The sequence below is a fragment of the Macaca mulatta genome, chromosome 12 (genome assembly GCF_049350105.2).
Source record: "Macaca mulatta isolate MMU2019108-1 chromosome 12, T2T-MMU8v2.0, whole genome shotgun sequence".
NCBI classification, from domain to species: Eukaryota; Metazoa; Chordata; class Mammalia; order Primates; family Cercopithecidae; genus Macaca; species Macaca mulatta.
Genome location: NC_133417.1, coordinates 63,527,006 through 63,547,081, shown reverse-complemented (window position 1 = coordinate 63,547,081; position 20,076 = coordinate 63,527,006). Strand labels below are relative to the sequence as shown.

The 20,076-nt window shown below is 43.8% G+C and overlaps 1 protein-coding gene across 31 annotated transcripts in view; it reads right to left on the bottom strand.

Moving 5' to 3' along the window:
- Positions 1 to 636: 636 nt before the first annotated feature.
- Positions 637 to 20,076, bottom strand: part of PKP4 (plakophilin 4) — a 229,254-nt gene continuing 209,814 nt past the window's right edge. For 20 of the 31 annotated variants that reach the window (XM_077956234.1, XM_077956241.1, XM_077956215.1 and 17 more), the window contains 9 exons: positions 18,968 to 19,159; positions 18,613 to 18,786; positions 15,441 to 15,591; positions 12,144 to 12,339; positions 8,300 to 8,384; positions 8,061 to 8,178; positions 5,203 to 5,331; positions 3,410 to 3,483; positions 637 to 1,634 (listed from right to left, as the gene is read on the bottom strand). In XM_077956234.1, coding sequence (XP_077812360.1) covers positions 1,386 to 1,634; positions 3,410 to 3,483; positions 5,203 to 5,331; positions 8,061 to 8,178; positions 8,300 to 8,384; positions 12,144 to 12,339; positions 15,441 to 15,591; positions 18,613 to 18,786; positions 18,968 to 19,159 — 1,368 coding nt within the window. In that variant the 3' untranslated portion in view covers positions 637 to 1,385. 31 annotated transcript variants of the gene reach the window in all.

Genomic DNA, 20,076 nt, shown 5'->3' with positions numbered 1-20,076 from the left:
GAAGGGTGGAAACTGCAAGACCCGAGAAGGCCTCAGATTTTGGGCCTGGTGCCCCTCATTGTCTCCACAGATGGAGAAAAGCTCCCAAGTAATGCTGTGTGGTGCTATGGGGACCTCTGCCTACCCTATCTGTGGGGCTTCTTTCCCCTGCCCCATTCCTAATCCAGGAATTACTGTCTCATGGAATTATTCAACAAGATCATAATTTAGAATTTGTTTTATTATATTGGTGCCAACGAAATAAATGCCCAACCACTATTATTATGAAGTTACCGAGTTCTTAAAAACGATGCCTAAAAAAGTATCAATTTAGTTATGGCCACGCTGCCAGATATAACTTGTCTTAGGTGAAGAGTGATGATATGTACATATGGGTCTGAGAAAAACATGATAAAATTGTAAAGTGTACTAGATTTAAAATAGATTCCAAGAAATGAAAACACCTACATAGTCAGAGGAGGAAAGTTCATAGCTTAATTCTTTGGTGTGGTCCATCTTACAAAGTATATATAAAACTAGGAAAAGTCCAAAATAGTTGGATATGTTTAGGCTGTTTCCAACATGCAGTTAGATTTGTGTTTATTAAATCTGCTTTTCCATATACATACAGAAAATTTAAAAAGAATAGAGAACACATTTCCAAGGATGAAATTTCCACATTTATTTTTCTTTTATGTGCATAGAAAATGGCAGTGAAGTGTCCTATGAACGAGGCGAGGAATGGGCATGGCGCTGCGGTACCAGCCTGGACGTTGTGCTTCCAAAGTACACTACGCGTGGTGGGGACAAAGGGCATCGCAGTTTGTTTTTAATTGCTCACAGTTCCTTGGGCTTCCCATTTGTTTTTGAAGTTGTCAGTTTCTTCAAATCTCTTCTCAAGTGACACACTGCATTACAAATGATGGCACTTAACCAATGTGGCATTTCCATATTTACACTAACAAAGAAATTTACAAGACATAATAGCATACAATCTTGACATTTAGTAATAGCAATAAAACATGGGCATCCATTTTATTTTTTCTGTACAAACTATCAGAACATAACTTTATTCACATTAAAAAAATCTTTAATTTGATTTGACCTACACATCCCCCATTTCATTTCACCCATTTCTCAAACCTCTCATCACGTCACCCACACCTTCACCAGACTACAGAATCTATAAGTAATTAGATCTAACAACTAAATAGAGCTTAGAAAGTCCTCTCCCAAAATTTCCTCACTTCCCTGATAATTCCTCAAAAAAGAAAAAAAAAAAACGCACTTCACTCATTCCTTCCACTTCACTTTCACATTTCAATCATCAAATCAGCAAGATGGACTTTTCACCTCAATCCAAACAAGGTTAGAAAGAAAGAGTTCCTCTGTCGGGCATCTTGATGCTACACCCATGAGTCTGGGGACCCTGGGTACTGTTCTGCTCTATAAGAAGGTCGTTTAGTGGAATAAAAGTCTACATAATTTGTGGTCGATTTCAGTCCGTACTGTGTTGAGTAATCAGTAGAAGCTGGAAAGTGAACTCGGTCATCAAAATAAGGGTCTTCATAGCTATGAGGAGACTGCAAATACAATCTGTATGCATCAAAGTTCTTTCTGTTGGAGTCATCTTGACTATAATACAGCTGTTGATGCTGTTGACAAAATGAAAAGGCAAATAAATAAAAGCAATTTTTTAAAAAGACATGTGTCAGGAAAATTAATGTGGGCTTCTTGCTTCATATTTTTAAAGCAATATTCAATAGTTGCAGCTTAAGGTTAGAAGCTGTTTCTGGCACACACTATGTGTTTGTTTACTATTGGACTCTAAGGATTTTAAGCTGCACTCTCAGGCAGGCTGCTGAGTTTCCTGTCCTAAGACCTCTAGAGAAGTAGGTGCCTCAGGAGAGCCTGAGATCTCCAGGTACGTGGCCCCAGCGGCCTCCCCTCCTTACTGGAGGCCCTGCTGTGTGCTCAGCTGTGGAGGGACCCGTTACCTGGGCATGCCGAATGAGAGGATGGTCTTGACATTTGCTTTGACACAGGGGAATTATTAGCACATCACTAATTTAGTCCAAGATTGGGTTTCTGGGCCTTGCATAATTGCATAATTACCGAACCATCTTTTAAAACATTTACTTCGGATATGAAGATGGAGTCCATCTCTCCACTTTAAAAGATGTATGTGGCTAGGTGAACAATAGTCACACTTTGGAAACTCTGCTGTAAGTCGTAATATTAAAGGAATAAGCAATCTCAAGGTAGAAGAATAGTAAAATTAGGAGAGACATGTGAGCAAATATGGTTCTAGAGGAAAAGGCTTCCCCAAGCCAGGGCTAAGTCCATCTGTAAGTGGGCAAGGCCAGGCACACGTGGGCACCCACAAAGGGCACACTGCTCTCCATTTCCTTTTGTTCGGTCTTAGCGTTGACCTCACATTAATTTCTTCAAATTGTGATGGTTATTATGTCTATCTTCTTGATCATGCCCAAATCCCCCTACTTAGTAAGATGTAACAAATTTACCACACAGGAATCAATGTTATGTCCTGGAACTCAATGCATTCTAACATTATAAGGATTTCAGAGCTAAATTCTCTTTTCAAGCCAGAGTTATGATTCTGGTCTATTTTTCCTGACTAAAAAACTATGGCATAAATTATGAATAACTTGGAAAATTCGTTTTCTTCCATCTACAGAGAAAAGATGATGAGAAGGAGAGGTCTTAGAACACATCCTTATCTGAAGGACAGGATACAGTCTTGTTTTAGGAAACTCCAGCTGCTCTGTTATTGAAAGGGAAGAGGAGCGACCAGATGGTCCAGGTTCACCACGGCACCGGGAAGGACCTGAGACTGACTGCAGGCCCTTCATGAAAGCAAAGCCGGGATGTGTTATAACCGCCAGTCCCACTCTCCCACAGTGAGGTCCATTCCGGCAGGGGCTGAGTCCACTTTGACCACCGACACAAACAGACCTGGCCATGGACTCAGTGTTTTTAAATTGTGGAGCCTGGACAGAGAGGGGTGAGATGGAGAATGAGGTATACACAAAAGAGAACAAGGTGATGAGGGCATGAAGTGTGCTTACCAACCTTCCCTCACCCAGAGGCTGGAAGAGATTTTAAAGCTTAACAGAAAAAGAGTGGGAAAAGGACACCGCTGGGCAAAGGACATGAACTAAAGACTTCTTGGCTGTCCCCATCAGTGGCGTGGTGGTCTCAGCAGTACCGATGTGGATACTTAAGAACGTGAGGCTACCGTGGAAATGCTTTGCTTAAACCACGGGTGAGTTTCCAAGGAGTGAAGATCCCCAGGGAAAGCATCTAGGACCCTGCCGTGTTGGCCCAGCTCTGGGAAGTCAACCGACGTGGACCCCTTACTGTGTTAACTGCTAATCGGCCTTCTGTAAAAATGATATTGCAAATTCACCTGTAGCCGTCTATTTTGTTCTCTTGCTGGTGAGGAATAGGAACTGATGTAAATTGGTGAAGGTTTGCTGGAGCCTGTAAGAAAATATTTTATGAAATTAAAACTAGTGCTTATTACTCTGGTCCATTAGGCTGAGCGGTCTCCCCTGCACTAGGGCTAGTGCTGTCCCCGACAGGGCCTGCCTTCCCCAGTGCCAATGCAGGCTGGGAGAGGTAGCAGCTCAGGGTCTGGATCTGGCCTGGCTGCTGCTTAACTCAGGGCTGGGGGCGGCTAATAGCAAAACTATGGCAAAAACAGGCCGCGTGTGTTTCCCCAAAAAGCAATGCCAGTGCAGAGCCCATGCGCAAAGGTTCCTGCTCAAGCTCTGCTCATACGTGGGAGGGTTTCTCCGGCTGGCTTTGGACAGCAGCACAGGATCCTGAGCTGAGGAACACCCCTTTTCCAGGGCTCCGAGCTACAGCAGTGGGTCAGAGAGGAGAAGCGAAACACAGTATTTGAACAAGCCCCATGCCTTCCAAACAACTGGGATTCAAAATCTCAGGTCAAGGAAGGAGCAGCCGTTGGGCAACAATGGAGGCACAGTCTTGTGCCTGCTATATTTAAGTATGTTTTAATACAAAAGGAACTTGGTAATAATGAGATAATTGTCTTCAAAAGTCCATAGTAGACTCCTGATGATGTTACCCTTCCATTATTGTTAAGGCTAGCAAAGATTTTTATTTTTTTAATGAGGAAAATGAAACGTACTTGAGGCAAATTAGTTTATTGAAGCAAGCGAAGAAGATACAGAAGGGCATGCATGCTAAAGAGGCGATCTGTAAGATAAGGCAGGCTGCTGCAAGTCGGAAGCAACCATGCACTTCAGCTGGTATGTGCATTTCCTTTTGCACAGAGCTTGGTGCTGAAATGTAGCATCTGCAATTTTCTGAGCTATTAATTGCCATAGTAACAACAGTCGATTAGTAAATAGTCCTGTGAAATCACAATTTCAAAGACAACAGTACAACGGAGACTGCTCCCCCAGCAGGAGTAAAGCTGACACTAGCTTTTATTTATTTTTAATAGGTTTGAGAAAAGAGTACTTTTTGTGGGGTAGCTTACACTGACTTATTTGGAACATCTAAAGTAGTTATAATCTGCTGGACGGTTGAGAATGGGAAGAGTATGAAATCTTAGTAACCCTTTGGGCTGGTATCCTTTAAATAAATTGTATGCACAGCTTTCTGAACAGGATATAAAAATATTAACACTATGTAACATTATTTTTGTTATTCTTAAAAAATAATCACTTTGAGAAGAATCACATTATACCTTTTGCTATTTATTCAAACTCTTCTCCATGAAAATGTAAATGAAATTGATCTCCATTCTCTGGTTTGAAGTTAAGAGATGGGCCTGTCTAGAAGACGTAGCCCCTGCAAAGCGACACCGGGCTGAGGGTTCTGATGCATGTGGAAAACACAGAGACTGCTCAAGGCAGGAGGGGACGGAGCAAAGGGACTGTGCCAGTGAGCAGCCAGAAATGATTTATTTGGATACAGCCCTCTTTTTATTTGTGGCCACCGTACAGCTACATACATACATACATACATACATACAAGTACATGCTTGTTTTACTTTAAACAAGCAGAAAAGGCAACAATCCCCAAAGTAGGAAAGGGAATGACTGGAACATGGTTTGCTGCTGGGGGACCGTCTCAATACAAGCACAGGCTACTTCCCAGGCCACTGGCCGAGTGCCTGCAAATGCGGCTTTTCAAGAGACTGTATCACACACCCAACTGGCGTCTTACCAGGGTACAGGCCTTTATGTGTGGCATCCCCTTGGCTATTGTAATACTGCATAGGTGGCTGGGTCCTATCGTATTCAGAGCGAGGGTCTCTGATTCCTAACAGTGCTGGTGAGGAAGAGGTGCTGCCGACTGAAGGGAGAGGCAAAGGAGGAGAGAAAGAGGGGAAGAAAGAGAAATCAGCATCAGTATCTGTGGAAAATCCTCTCCAGAAACACAAAGGTCAGTAACTAGAAATGACACACAGCTGGTGCTGAAAATATCTCAGAGGTGCTGGGAGGTGAAGAGCAGCTAGACCCAAGTACCGCAAGTGCGACCTGCATGCAGGCCCGCCACTGCACAACTCAGCAAAGTCAGCATCGGGGCTCACTCTCAAGCTGGAGGGCAAGCCGCCCGGCTAAAGAGGCACAGTGTAGAGATCATGCAGGTTTCCCCACCAGTGTGTCTCAATGTTTTAACTAGGCCTTTGAAACTGAGTGAGTGATCATAACTTACTAGCCATGCAAGAGTTATACCTGTTATTTTATGATCTCAGTTCAGTTGCTTGCAAAATACCCACCTATTATCCTTTATGTATAGCTCTTCAGTCAACAGAAGTTTTATGGCATGTTTTGATTTCTAATTATTTAAAAAATATCCACATCTCTAAACGTGTTTGAATAAGAGCACCCAGTCTATAAAATTTATAATTCTTTTTATGGTTATCAAGGAAACAATTTAAACCCAGTAAGCCTGGGTCATCAGGAAACACACATGGTGCTAAGTCCTGACCTCAGAAAGGCCCAGAGGATTTTTTTAGCCCAGCTTCAGTCAACATCTAATAATACCGTATCTATCCTTAGGACTCTTTTTGGACACTCTGGCACAGAAGGAAGAGAGAAACATTTCACATACATTTTTTTCCTTTTTCTTATTAAAAAAAATCATCTTGCTTCCCTTAATTTCAAATAATAGTGGCTACTTATTCACTTGATACACTCGAAAGCAACAGCACCCCAAACCTTGACACCAGTGGTTTTGTACAAATTGACACTTTCAGAGGAAGACTGACAATGAAATACTTTTCCTAAAAAGTCACCTCACTGACATAGGATTGCTCAGTGTTAAACATGCAAGCATGTATGGACAATGTCTATGTGCTGTTCACCTTGCTTACTTTCCAGAAGGTAGTAGGACAGAAAGCATACCCGCCTGCCTCCAATGACATCAGCCAGGCATCAGACATGCCCAGAAGCAGATCCCACACTAGTGTGAAGGGATGCATGATCAGCCCTTAGAATAACTGGAGAGGAGAAGTGGAGTATTCCCTACCACTGACCAGAATCCCAAGAGGCACCTAGGAATTTGAATGGGGCTAGTCAACACTGTCCAGCATGTATATTTAAGGCGTCCTGAAAACAAGGTCACTATTCAGTAACTATGTGCTAATGAGACCAGGGGTGTGCAATCTTTTGGCTTCCTTGGGCCACACTGAAGAATAATAATTATCTTGGGCCGCACATAAAATACACTAACATTAACAATAACTGAGGAAATAAAAAAAAAAAAAGTCACAAACAAATCTCATAATGTTTTAAGAAAATTTACAAATTTGTGTTGGGCCGCATTCAAAGCCATCCCGGGACGCATAAAACCCCTGGCCGCAGACTGGACAAGCTCACACTGATCTAAAATTATCCTTTGCTTGTCTATGTGCATTTCGTTATGCAGCCACACCTCTTTATTTCCCTGGCACCTCTATCCCCAAGACCCTAAAAGGTTCTGAACATTTTTCTAGAAGAGAGCAGTTTCAGGCTATACCTGGGAGCTTAGCAAGGATGTTAAAAACCAGACATGTAGGTTTCTTTCAAGAAAGCAACCTATAATTTAAAAACTAAGATAAATACCATATACAACAAGCACAGATAATTAAAAAAAATTCTAGTTCAAGTGGGGACATCCAATTATGTGGCAAGAACCACCGGCCATGTATATTAGTCTTTTTGGTCACATTTGTCCACATGAGAAATAAGACTGCCAGCAGTAACACTGCTGAATAAAATAGGTAATATTTAAAAGTCAGAATGGGTGATTTAAAGTGAAATAAAAATAAGATACTTATTACTTTTCCTTTCTCATTTTGGAAAGAATTAGATTTACAGGACTGATTGGCTTGGCAGTAATAATCTGCCCTTACATGTAAAAAAATTTAGTCTGAATCTCAAAACATTCTTTCCACGAAGTTAAACTTACAAAGAAGTACGCAGTATGGTTGACAGGATTCCCAACTTAAAAATCTAAAGGAATTCCCACAAACCCACCCGTAAGGCCTGCTTCCATTAGCAGCAGATGCTGGGGGTCTGCAGAGGAAGAAGAGCAGGCAGCTCTCCCAGGTTGCGGATCTGAAGACCGTAAAGGTCCTCTGTTAAAGGACCCTGCTTCTAAAAGGTTTCACTAAGAAAACTTAAAAAAATTCACTTTGGAGGAGATTCCAACCTTACGGCCAGCTAGCATACAGGGCAGCCACTTTCCGGCATAACCCAGCATGTCTCGAAGTGTGGCCCTCCACTCTCGGGCACCCTGCTCCCCTGTCCAGTCTGTCAACTGCAGATTTCAGGGCCCCTTCTCACACTTAGTGAGGCAGACTTGAGGGCAGGGCCTGGGGTGCTCTTGCTGATGTAAACTGGTATAAACTTTTAAAAAGGAAGGAAGAAAGTGGGCTTGTGGTTTATAATGGTGTGTGATTCCTACAGAAGGTTCTCTGCTGCATGGGTAGCGTTGGAGATGACAGGCTTAACCAGCTTATGTTTGATCTTCTCTGGCTGGGAAACAATGTTCTGTCACACAAAGGCTCTCGTGAAGGAGTGGCGTTTCCCACTGACCTGACTGAATGATGGGTGACATCTGTTGGTTGGTGGTAGACAAGGAAGGATGTGATTTGAATCGGTCTCGCTCCAATGTCGACACAGGTGTAATAAAATGGTTCTGATTCCACCCATCCTGCAGAGTTAAGAGAAAAAGAAACCTCTCAAAATGAATAATGACATTTCATTACAATAAATGATTATGAGTATGTGCTTTGATGAATGCTAATTATGCCAGAGCTATTCTTGTAGGTTACCTTTTTATAAATGCTCCGGAGGTCCCGATATTGCCATAATGTATTCAAGACCTGGGCTGCTGCCTTCACCACTTTCAGAGATGATCTAGGGAGAGAGCAAGGATGTTAATGAATGTGGGTGGCACAGCCTCAGCCCCACTCGGAGGGGTGCAGGATGAAAATCAGTGGCCAAGAGGCCATCATTCTCAGGGTCACAGGGACGGAGGCTACTGCAGGACACACCACAAAGGGATCAGGTGTGCCTAGGAGTTGATCAGGTTCGGGACTGGCCAGAGGTGGCAAGAACTGAAGTGAGGCCATCAGGCAGTGAGCTCTGTGGAGCAGCTGTGGCTTGGACGAACCTGATTGAGGATCTCGGTAGGTGTCAATCCCAATTTCCCTCCACATCTTCACTGAGGGCCACTGATCTCACTGGGGCTTTGGGATTCATGCAACCATGACTCTACATTCTGAGTGTCTGGGGACCCTCCCAAGTGAATATGTTTTATCCCTCCTTCTTTATTAAGCCTTCATCTAAATACCTCCATTGCCTCATCATTCATACCTCTAAGTAAAAAATGGGTGTTTTAATGTTGAATTTGGAAAACATGGTCACAGATATGATTTCCCCTCTCTGAGGGCATTTTGCAAATGCTGGTGCTCTGTTTAAGCACTGCCGACCATGAGTCACTGGATTCACCGTGGGAGCCGCTGCTGTTAAGTCAGTGGCCTCACCAGTAAGTGAAAAGGGGACTTCCTGCCTCGGCTAAGGCCCTCAGATCTCTACATTGGGGTGGTACTCATGGACCAGTGCTTGGGGAGTTAGCCCTAAGGACAACTGAACACTTCTGTCTTAAGACTCCATTGACAGTTTGACTTCAACTGTATACACCAGATCTAAAATCTGGTTTTCTCTTCTACTCCTTATCTTCCCAATTAAACTCTCATGAAGTGGAGGAGGACGAAGGAGGGGAGCAGGCGCTGAGCTACTTCGCCAGCCCCTAACAACAGAACGTGGGTTGCTAATGATTCTGAGGGTTTAGGTGAGCAGAGCCAGGTAAAGCCAACCCATTCAAAGCCTTTCCAACCTTTTTATTTCCAAATTGGACTATGGAACAAGAAATAGCTAAATACCCCAAAGAAATAAACAGAGATGAAATTTCAGGCACCCAAGACAGCCTCTGGAAGACAGATTTGGGGGAGCAGGGCACTTGCCCCGCATAGCCACCTGTTCTCAGCTGGGCCCTGCTGTTGCTGCTTTGTTCACCCGTCTGTCTTTAAGTGCTAGGCAGCAGGATGAAGGCTCAAAAGGCAGATTCCACAGCTGCCTGGGAGGATGGCAGCTGAAACACTTGACCAGGCAGGACCATGCCCGGGATATGCCTTGACAACAACAGGCTACATATTTTCAGACACAAATTCCATGAGCAGAAATCTGACCCATGAGAAAAGCAAGGAAGTTTCTTTGCTCTCCTTTGCAGCAAAACTCCTTGAAACAGTTATATACTTGCCTCTCTAATTTCTACCATCCCGTCTTCTCTTAAACATAGGACCTCCATATTGCTACATCCGAAAGTCAAGTTGCAGTCCTCATCCTGAGTCGCTGTATTTCACCTTGGGAGCTGCTGCTCTAAATCAGTAGCTTCATGGGTAAGTGCAGAGGGAATGCGGTGCCCTGCCTTGGCTAAGGCCATCAGATCACCATGCTGGGGTGGGCCTCCTATAACCCTCACTGGCTCTGCTCCAGCCCCACTGGCTTCCTTCTGTTCTTCAAGCACACGAGGTCCTCTAGCTTCTCAGGGCTCTCTCATTTGATGTCCCCCTCTAACTGAAATGTTCTTTCCCCAGGGAGCTGCACTGTTCCTTCCCCGCCTCCTCCAGCTCTGTGCTCAGAAGGCGCTGTCTCTGCAAGGCCTTCCTTGATTAGCATCCCTCTCCCCAGCATGGCCCATCACCTGCCCTGACATTATTATGTGCCCTGCCCCTCAGCACCACCCACCACACTCCACGCGTTTCTGCTCGTTTGGCACCTCGTCTGCGTCTACTTTGCCCATGGAACGTAAGCTACTTTGGGTGGGGTTGTCGTGCGACCTGCCTGCTGCTGCAAGCCCAGCATAGAGAACAGCGTCTGGCACACAGCAGGCAGGCACTAAGTACTTGTGAAAGAATCAGGAGAAAAGTTAAGTGTGTGGAGCTAGGAGACAATTTGATTTGGTCCAAGACTTTCCGAATCTCTGGTTTTGAAAAACAGATTAGACTGGTAGCAATTTTCTTAATATGCAAAGGTTCTGGCACTGGCTCAGCATCTCAGCCTCTTCTTATGCTGCTCACAAGTGCAGGCTGTCCAGCGACATTTTAAGAGCATAAGTGATTATGGTTTCACTCACTCCCCTTCCCAGCCCTCTCCACTCCCTATAACCATTTATTACTAATGAAATAGAAAAATATACATTTAAAAAAAGGACTGAAAGGAAATATCATTACTGCTGATAGGTGTGGTTTCTGGCAGATGAGAATATGGTTTGAGATTATTCTTATATTTTAGAAACTCCTTCAAAAGTATAAAGATTAGATGAGATGTAACGTGAGTTCCAGCACTGTCATTTGGCCAATTAATAAATATTCACCGAACACCTGTTATGAGCAGGCCAGGTTTATTCTAGACGCTAAGGATATAGCAGTGAACCAAAATAAAAATCCCTGCTATGGTAGAGTCAGGTACAAGAGGAAGACATAACTTCCACAGCAAGGGGAAATCAGCACTATGGAGAGAGCAAAGCAGGGAGGTTGGTGGAGAGGGCTGCCAAGCTACTATGGCTCAGGGAGATCGCTGTCCTGCTGTTCTGAGATGGCACCAGGCATCCTACTGACATTTCTCTGATCTGATGCTAAGGCAAACTTACAGTCACTGCTACAGCTCCATGACAAACGGCCTTCAATTTTTACCACTGATTCTCTAGTCCTTCCCTCCTGCTTCATCAGTGAGGTGTCATGCAGAAGCAAAGGGAAATGTACCATCCAAGCCTGGGGCACATCCTGAGGCCACACAGCAGCCCTGCTGCAGAGCAGTAATTTTAATACTTTCTGGGTATGTGGCAGAAAACTCAGTTCCAGAACTGGGGATTCAAGAAGACGTTCTTGCAGAACAGGCACTCAGGCCTGGAGCAGAGACAAGGGCACGAGGGAAATGGTGCCCCCTAGTCCTGGCATTTCCAATTCTTCCAGGAGTTGGCACGACCAGTTGTGGCTTTAGGGACTGCTATGGTCTGAAAGTCTGTGTCCCTTCCAAAGTGCATATGTTGAAATTCCAACCCCCAAGGTGATGGTATTAGGAGGTGGGGCCTTTGAGAGGTGATTAGATCATAAGGGAAGAACCCTCATGAATGGCATTGGCACCCTTATAGAAACAGGCCTGAGACCCCTCCCTCCTTCTACTATGCAAGGACAGCTGAAAGGCACCATCTATGAACCAGAACGGGGGCCCTCACCAGACACCGAATCTGCTGGTGCCCTGATCTTGGATTTCCTAGCCTCTAGAGCTGTGAGAAATAAATTTCTGTTGTTCATAAGCCACTCAGTTCACAACATTTTGTTGTAGCAGAACAAACAGACTAAGACAGAGACAAATACCAATGTAGGAGTGAGGGTGTTACAATAAAGTGAAAACCAAAAAAAGGCCCCATAACAGAAAATACTTCTCCCAGCACAGCAGGTTGTAAGTGCTGGAGACTGCTTAGCTTATCAGCATGTAAGAAATGCAAAAATAAATCCTTTCCAATAGGAAAGGGATCCTCAAACAAAGGCCTCATCACAGCACAATCTCAGGAATAAGAGCCCTACTTGCACCTCCTTGCCGCAGACTTGCCTGTCGCCCCTGCCTTTGGTTATGTTCACCAGCTTCTCTATGCCTCCTGAGTCGGCCAGGGCTTTCGCGTTCTCCATGTTTTTGCTGGTGACCTCGTGCAGAGCACAGCAGATGGCTGCCATGGTCTCATCAGACAAGACACTGGGGCCGTTGCCGCCGGGGAGCCGGTTGACCAGGTCTCGCATGGCGTATTTGCCTGCCAAAGGCAAAAGAGTAAATTCTACTTCCAGATACTAGGTTTTGGTTATTGTTGTTCAGATTCTGGTGGTATGCAATCTCTTAAAAATAAAACCCCCAAAGAGACAATAACAGGGGAAAATATCAAAACTCACAGCAAAGAAGAAAAGGACAAGTGTCATTATAAGGGGAAAGCTAACATTTATTGCAACGTCACTTGCAGAAATGATTCATTTATAAAACATTACTGTCAACTGCTGAAAGCAAATGTAAATCAATGCGTAAAACTGGGTAGACAAATCGAGTTGTTTTCGTTCAAGTATTTTCAGTAACATTCAGTAATGAAGGAATTGTAATAGTAAATTTTATCCTTAATGGAATTCCTATGCATCACAAATACCTCAATTTCCTCTTAAAGCTTTTTAAAACTTACCTTTGAATCTGGACCAAGTCAGGCTGTCAAACAATACTTGCCATTAGATCTTTCTGGATCTTAATGTGTGAACTGGGTACAGTTACACATTTCTGTGTACTGCAGCTGATACGACAACGGTGGCAACATGTTAGTTTCTTTAAAAGATGACACAAGTAAAAGTTCTGCTATGAAAATTATAGGTATGTTATCTCCCAGGAGTAATGTGACGATAACGAAATTCTTGCTAAGACAAGGTGAGGGGAGTCTCACAGTTATTGAGATATTTCTTTATAGATACTGAATTTTTCTTATTCCTCTCCAAAAAGAGATTACCAACTGACAAACTGTAAGTGCACTACAAACAAAAAGAAATGAACTAAAGTGCAAGTAAACATTTTCTTAGTTTCCCCCATGCTAATAATTGAGTGGATGTGAAATGGGGTTTTTATAAAGGCTGTTTATATACAATGGTAAGCAGAAGACAGGTCTCAACTACAGGCTGTGCAATGTACAGCACGTCGGAGGGAAGGCTCTGGCTTGCTCACAGCAAACACTGTTAGGAAGAGTGGAAAAACAGTGCTGACACTGTAAGGCCACAAGATAAATGTGGTTTACAGAGCAGATGATAAGTTAGCCCTGGTGATTTTGAATATTCATGAATGACCAAAAGGCCCATGACATGTAATCTGTCATTTTGCCAAAGCATAACTTTAAATTGCACTCCTGGGGTTAGGCTGAGGCAGCTCGCTCTGCCTATGAGTGAGTGAGCCTGGCGGTCCCCTCAGAACTTGCAGCTCCAAACAGCAGGGTGGGTCCCACTCAGTTAAGTATGTAGTAACTTTTATGAAGTGACAAAACTTTGCTTCTTTGTGAAAAATGGCTCTGAAAAGAAAGTCCGTTGCTAGTGCTGATGATGAATGTGAAAAAAGAGGGAAGAGGTCAGAGAAGGGGAAGGTTCTTAGGAACTGAAGTGCTGGGTAAATTAGAGCTAAATACTGAATCCAGGAGGGGTGCAGATCTCACAGGAAGACAGGAATAGGGAAACAAACAAAAAAAATGGATTCATGGAACAGTTCAAGAGTGCTTCAGCCAGGTAAAAAAAATGCTCATCACTGGAGAGACAGGCCAGTGGAAGTTAAAAAGGGTTATTCACAGAAAACACAGAAACGCACTGAGAGGAAGCCAAGACTTGGAACACACATTCCTCTTGCCAAAGGTCTTAGCACTTCGCAGTACCAGCTCAAGGGCTCCTGTCAACCTGTGCCTTTGCGTTGTGAAATATGACAGGCCACAGGATACACGTGTCAAGCATGTATATTTTAGCATTAAAAATGCCCAAATTATACATGCTTCTTACAAGAAATCCAAACAATATAGCCATAAGAAAAATAAAGAATATCTCTCTTTAGGGACTTGAAGGATTTCTCTCAAGGAAGTGTGGGAACTGAGAGATATGGCACATCTACAAGAATCGGGCGCGAGCTGGACCATGAACAGGGTGTGGAGGAACTTCCTTTCCTTTCCATAGGGGGATGATTTGGCTTAAAGGAATGGTGTGTTAAGAGCAGGTTAATCTGGGCAACAATTCAAAATAGCAATTCTGTCAGGCACTGTGTGAAGGGCTTCCATTGTAAGTCATCACGTTTAATCCTTACAGCAACTCTTTATGGTAAACGTCATCGCCCTTGTTTCTCTCTCCTTTTCTCATGGCAGGTGTATTTTAAGTTTACTATAGATTCAGATGAATCCACATAAGATCTTGTCCCATTTCCCCTCCTTCTCCCCTGACCTGGCACCAGCTGTAGGACTTGGCATGGAGTTCTCTAATTTCCTCTTTACAGTAAACCCACAGTTAGGACAGCAGGCATCAACAGCTCCCCTTCAGAGATGAGGAGTTTCCTTTCCTTTCCAATCTAGAGAGAATAATGGAGCCTGGAGGGGATTATACAGGACACCTCAGGTCGCATGGCCAGTGAGCAGCAGATCCTAGGAATGAAGCTCAGGTTTATGGGGGGGGTCCCTGATCTCTTCTTTAGCCTGCATCCTGCCTAAGATGTGGCAATGTCCCAGAGGCAAGCAAGCTGCCTGGGATGCGGAGCTTACAGCAGTCCTCACTGTTTGATTTGTGCATGTGCCAATCCTACCTTTACAAACCTGAGAGTAAAGGCCTCCTAAAATGTTGTGGCCTTGGGGCCTTGCTTAGCTCACCCTAGTCCTGCCCCTGCCCTGGGTGGAAATGATGCTGGGACAGTGGTTCTTCTCTAGAATCAACATTTATACCGATGTGAGAGGGGAAAGCTACAAAACATTCATGTGATTTTTTATTTAGAGTATGGTAGTGATGGTGAATTAGCAGATATCAGTCCAAAAATTGGAAAGGGAGAATTAAGATTTTTTGTGGCTCAGAATATAGGGAACTCTCTTAGAAATGAGAGACACTAACTCTACTACTGTTGTAAGGTACAACTAAAATTGCTGGCCTTTCTGAAAATTTACCTTCCCTAATCAGTGATTAATTAATGAGCTTGCCTCCTGCTGAAAAAGAATGGTCACAAAGCAGGAGTACTCAAATACGCCAAGAAACTGGAGACTAGGGCTCAGCTGTTAATGATTTTAGAAGCCATATATTTATTAATCAAAAGAAGAGTTTCACGAGTTTTGTAGCTGCTCTCACATTTACAGCTCATCTTGTCACCAGAACATACCTATGAGCTCCTTGTTGCGAACATCGAGTGCCATATTCCTCAAGGCGGTTGCCACGGAAGAAACAACTCTATCATTATCCATTCTCAGAAGCTCCACAAGGATGGGGAGCCCCTTTTCTTTTCGGACGGCCGCCCGGATGTATGCTGCAAACTAGTGAGAAAAATAAGGCAAGAAGTAATATAAAACAGAGTTCCACTTTCATATGTTACTGTCACCTAAAAAAGATGTTTCCAAAAGATGAACTAATAGATTAAATGGTTTCTTTCCAATTGAAGATCAAATCTGTGGTGTCACTGAAGAGAAAACCAAAGTTGGGGAGAAAGATAGGCTGGAATGACTGATTTAAAAAGAAATCCGAAAGCCTGAAAATCTGAAACCACCATCTGCCAGATATTTTTGTGCAGAAAAGAGAAGGCAGTGATTACTTTCTATCTCAGATACATAAACATGATTAAGGAAGGATCGTGTGTTTTCTTTGCAGTTGGTCCCCTGCCAAGCCCAGAGGCTATAAATAGGATGGCAGAGACAGTAACCCATCAGCACACATGAAAGGGGAACCTGTCTCCATCAAGTCATTTTTTTTCTCCATTCCCTGCAACAATATTTAGAGTTCAGTAACCTGTCAAAGAGATTGGCTGGAAAAATCCCTTGCCTCAGAAGAAAGAGAATTCTCCAGAAACATCCAGCATCATAATTCATACAGCCTGGTGAAAAAGTAAGTATATTTGTATGCAAAATGCATTCTCACTCAAGATTAGTTAGCTGCTGATGCTGTTTTTTAAAGATCCATAGTCAAGAAATTTTTCTGTGACTATGAAGAAACTCTGTATAGTGAGTCAGTTTGTGTATCTTATAAAATGGAAATGAGCGCTAACTCATCAGTGAAACAACCAAAAAGAGTAACATTAGAAAACGGTTCTTTAATCTTGTTTTCAGCTTTGGGCTTTAATTGACTTTTTCAACCAATGCAAATCATCTTTCAAATTTTAGGGTAATTGAAAGATGCTGCTCACAAAACATCTACTTTCCTACTGTGACCAAGACATGAGGACAGAGATCTACCAGGCCTTTGTATTATTTTGAACATTAAAATATGTGATTGACCATCCAGTTTCTTGAATACCAACAGAATAGATTATTTTAATAATACAAATAAGAGGGAAAGATGCATTTCAAAGATCCTATTTATATTCTGCATATGAAATGCATACTCCTATTTTTCAAATCAAATGAAGTCTACAGGGGGGAAATGAAGTACTTGACTTGTTACTGGGCAAAGCACTCAGGCAGTTTTATGAACTTCTCTCTCTGAAACCTGCAACAACAGAACCATCTCCTTCTGTCTCACTTGGAGACCTACCAGCCCAGCCCAGCCCAGCCCAGCCCAGCCCAGCCCAGCCTAGCCCAGCTCAGCCCAGCCCAGTCTGTCTCCCTTCTGGAGAACTACAGCCATTGCTGCTCCTGAAATAGCTTCTTACTTGATAACACTTGTGGCCACGATTATCTCATTTTCTTAGTGAAGGTCCAATATTTTAACTCACTATTGAAATCGCTTAGATATAATGTTTATATTTTAAATGAGCTTGCCATCTAACTCTCACTAAATGATCCCAGACACGAACTTCGAAACAACTCAAATCACATCGATTTCAATTATTGTCTTTTTTAGTGTCATCAAATAATCTTCTGGTCACAGAAGCTGAAGGTGAAGGCTGTTCTACAACATAAATGTTTATATAAATACCTATGTGCTGGGAGTATCTCACTAAATCCTCACAACCACCTTATAAGGCAGGTATTAATATTCGCTTTATTTTAGGGAGGTGGAAACTGTGGGCAGAGCCTCTAGGCTGCCAGACGGTAAGCAGAGTTGCCTGGATTCAGAGCCAGCACTTACACATGGAGTCACTGGCACTTTAACTAGGAGCCACAACAAAATCACCATACTGGCTTAGCACTAGACCATAGTTATCGGTCTATATTCAACATAGTGGCCACTTGCATGAAACAAACCATACCTAGGTTTATCAATTCTTTTCACTATCTTGAAAACACTATCACCAAAAGATTCTCATTTTGGGGGGTTAAGGTGGGATAAGTAGCCAAAAGCAAGCATCGTAAACGCTACAAAATACACCTGTCAGGAAATTTCTAGAGGTTGAAAATGTCTTAGACAAGGACTGTCTGGGAAGTTGCTGGGGGACATTTAGAAAGTTCTGAGAACTTGCTTACAGTGGTAACAAGAGGAAACTGTCTTCAGTTTTTATAGTCATACATCTGCAAAGAGATGCAGAAACCTTAGACACAGGCATGCCTGTAACTACCTGAGAGGAACAGAGTGAGGTCCTCTATCCCTCCCCACAGCACTGCCCAACCTGTGTTCTGTTCTGCCACTCAAGATCTCTCACCTGTTTGTACTGCTGCACTGGCTCCCAAATGCAATCCCTGCTTCTAACTCTCCCTTCCTTGAATCCACCTTTTGCACTGCCATGTAAGTGGGTGAGCAGTGATGACATTAGCCCGTCTCTGTCACTCATTTGCCCAGACTCTTTCAGTAGCCCCTCCTGTGTGCAGGTTAGGACTCAGCTCCTGAAATTTGGCCTTCAGGCCTATCCATGATGCCTGGCTCCACACTGGGCCCCAGAGGGCAGCCAGTAGTCCTGGCCCACACTGTCTTCTCTGCACCGCGATACTTTCCTCCTATTGTCCCTGTTATCTGGATGGCTCCCTCTATACTGCAGCCTCAGCCTCTACTGGCTTACTTTCATTCATCCTTAGAGATTCTGCTGGGCAGCATCCCCTTCAGGAAATCTCCTCCATGTCCTCACTCCGCATTTTTCCTGACCTTCCCTTACACTGTGTGGCTGGGTTAGATGTCTTCTTTCAGGACCCCACAACACACACATCCTGTGGCTTCTACACTGTGCTGGCACCATCTATTTTTCTCACTAGCCTTCTGTTTCTCACAGTGAGGGACTTGTATTTATCTTTGGATCCCCAGAGCAACTGCATGTCTCCCTTTTTTCCCTTTACCCCCTTCACAGACAAACTAAGTAACTGTGACCATTTCATCATCAGGGCTGATCTGACTGAGGCAGAACATATACATGTAACATTTCAAGTTAATTTGCAAAGATGGAAAGAAGTGTAGATACGCGGAAGTCATCCTACCTTCCAGTTGCCAGCAGAGAGGTTCTGGAGAGACCCGGCAGAGCCTTCCAAGGTGGCTGGGTTGGAACTTTCTGCTAGAAGAGTCAGATATGGTTTTACCACCGATGGGTGCCACAGCATCTCAACCCCTTTGGGGGACTTTGACAATCCTGGGATAGGACCAACTCCATCCCACTGAAAGACAAATAGCACATGTTAAATGGAGGCAGAATGAACATGATCTTCAATACTTGAAAACATTCACCTTTGCGGGACTCAGCTATAGCTATGCAGAAAATTTATTTTCTTGCCAAATATGTGATTCCTCACTCCCAGAAAAATGAAACGTGAGTCTCATATCAGATAAAATGCTAACTTGGTCTTCTTGCGGAGTCCTCTTTTTCTTTTTCTTCTTCTTCCCCCAGCAGCTTGGCTCAGAGTCTTTGCTGGGAGACTCTTTTCCTAGTAAGTCATCCAATTCGTTCAGTCCCAGTAACCGGGCCTGGGGCACCTCCAGCTCTAGCCGATAGGACAGGTTCCTCAGGGTGCACACGCAGTTCTCCACTGTCTGAAACCCAGCATGGCATATAATTAAAAACAACTCAGCACATTAGAGCAAAACACTTCTGTACTGAACACTGCAGACAGGAAATATATGGGAAATATGAAAGAACTACTTTTTATTTTTGGGAACTTGAAACAATCTGAAGAGGGAATTATGATTCTAGAGTGTTTGTGGAATACCCAGATGACGGGATGCAGAGCCTTTCTCAGTCCTGCTGAGGATTTGACTTCATGCCGACTGCAATGCATGAGGCTCCGGCCCAGTGTTTCTCCTCAGGGCTGCTGCCGTGCAGGCTGCACCCAAGACGCCTGAGCCTCACTTCTCACTACTGCAGATCCTTGGCATGACAACAGATGCCCCAACTCCCTCCCTGGGGACAACCATATCCCCAAGTTCCATGTCTGCCTCCTTCTCAATCTCCCAACTCCACCCTTCTTTTGAGCCATGTTCAGAGGTGTCTTTCCCTGTTGACATTTGCCTTCTGCACACGGTCTTTTGTTCCCTAAAAGACTGTTATCACACCTCTGATTGGGAGGCCAACTGTCATTTAACTGAGTGCCTAAAACCAAGTTCAGCATTTGCCTATCTAGCAAGCTTCCCTTTCCAACTTGCTTACTCCTCTCAATTTCATCTGCAGATCTCCTGGTTCAATGAGGCTCAAACAAAAAGTGTTCCCTTGTATTCCTCTCTCTTTTCCCAGGCACTTATCATCCTTTTTCCTCTCAGGCTCACCCTTACAATCCAACACCTTCCAAAGGCCTCTCCTAGTCCAGTCCATCCTGACACCAAGTATCTGGCTCGCTTTGAAAGTCCTGACACTTTCAGTCTCTCTTTCCTGTACTTCCCACTTTCCTCGGTCCCCAGGAAGATCCTGGATGGTCGTCACAGCTGACAAATGATGAGCAGAACGCCCTGCACTC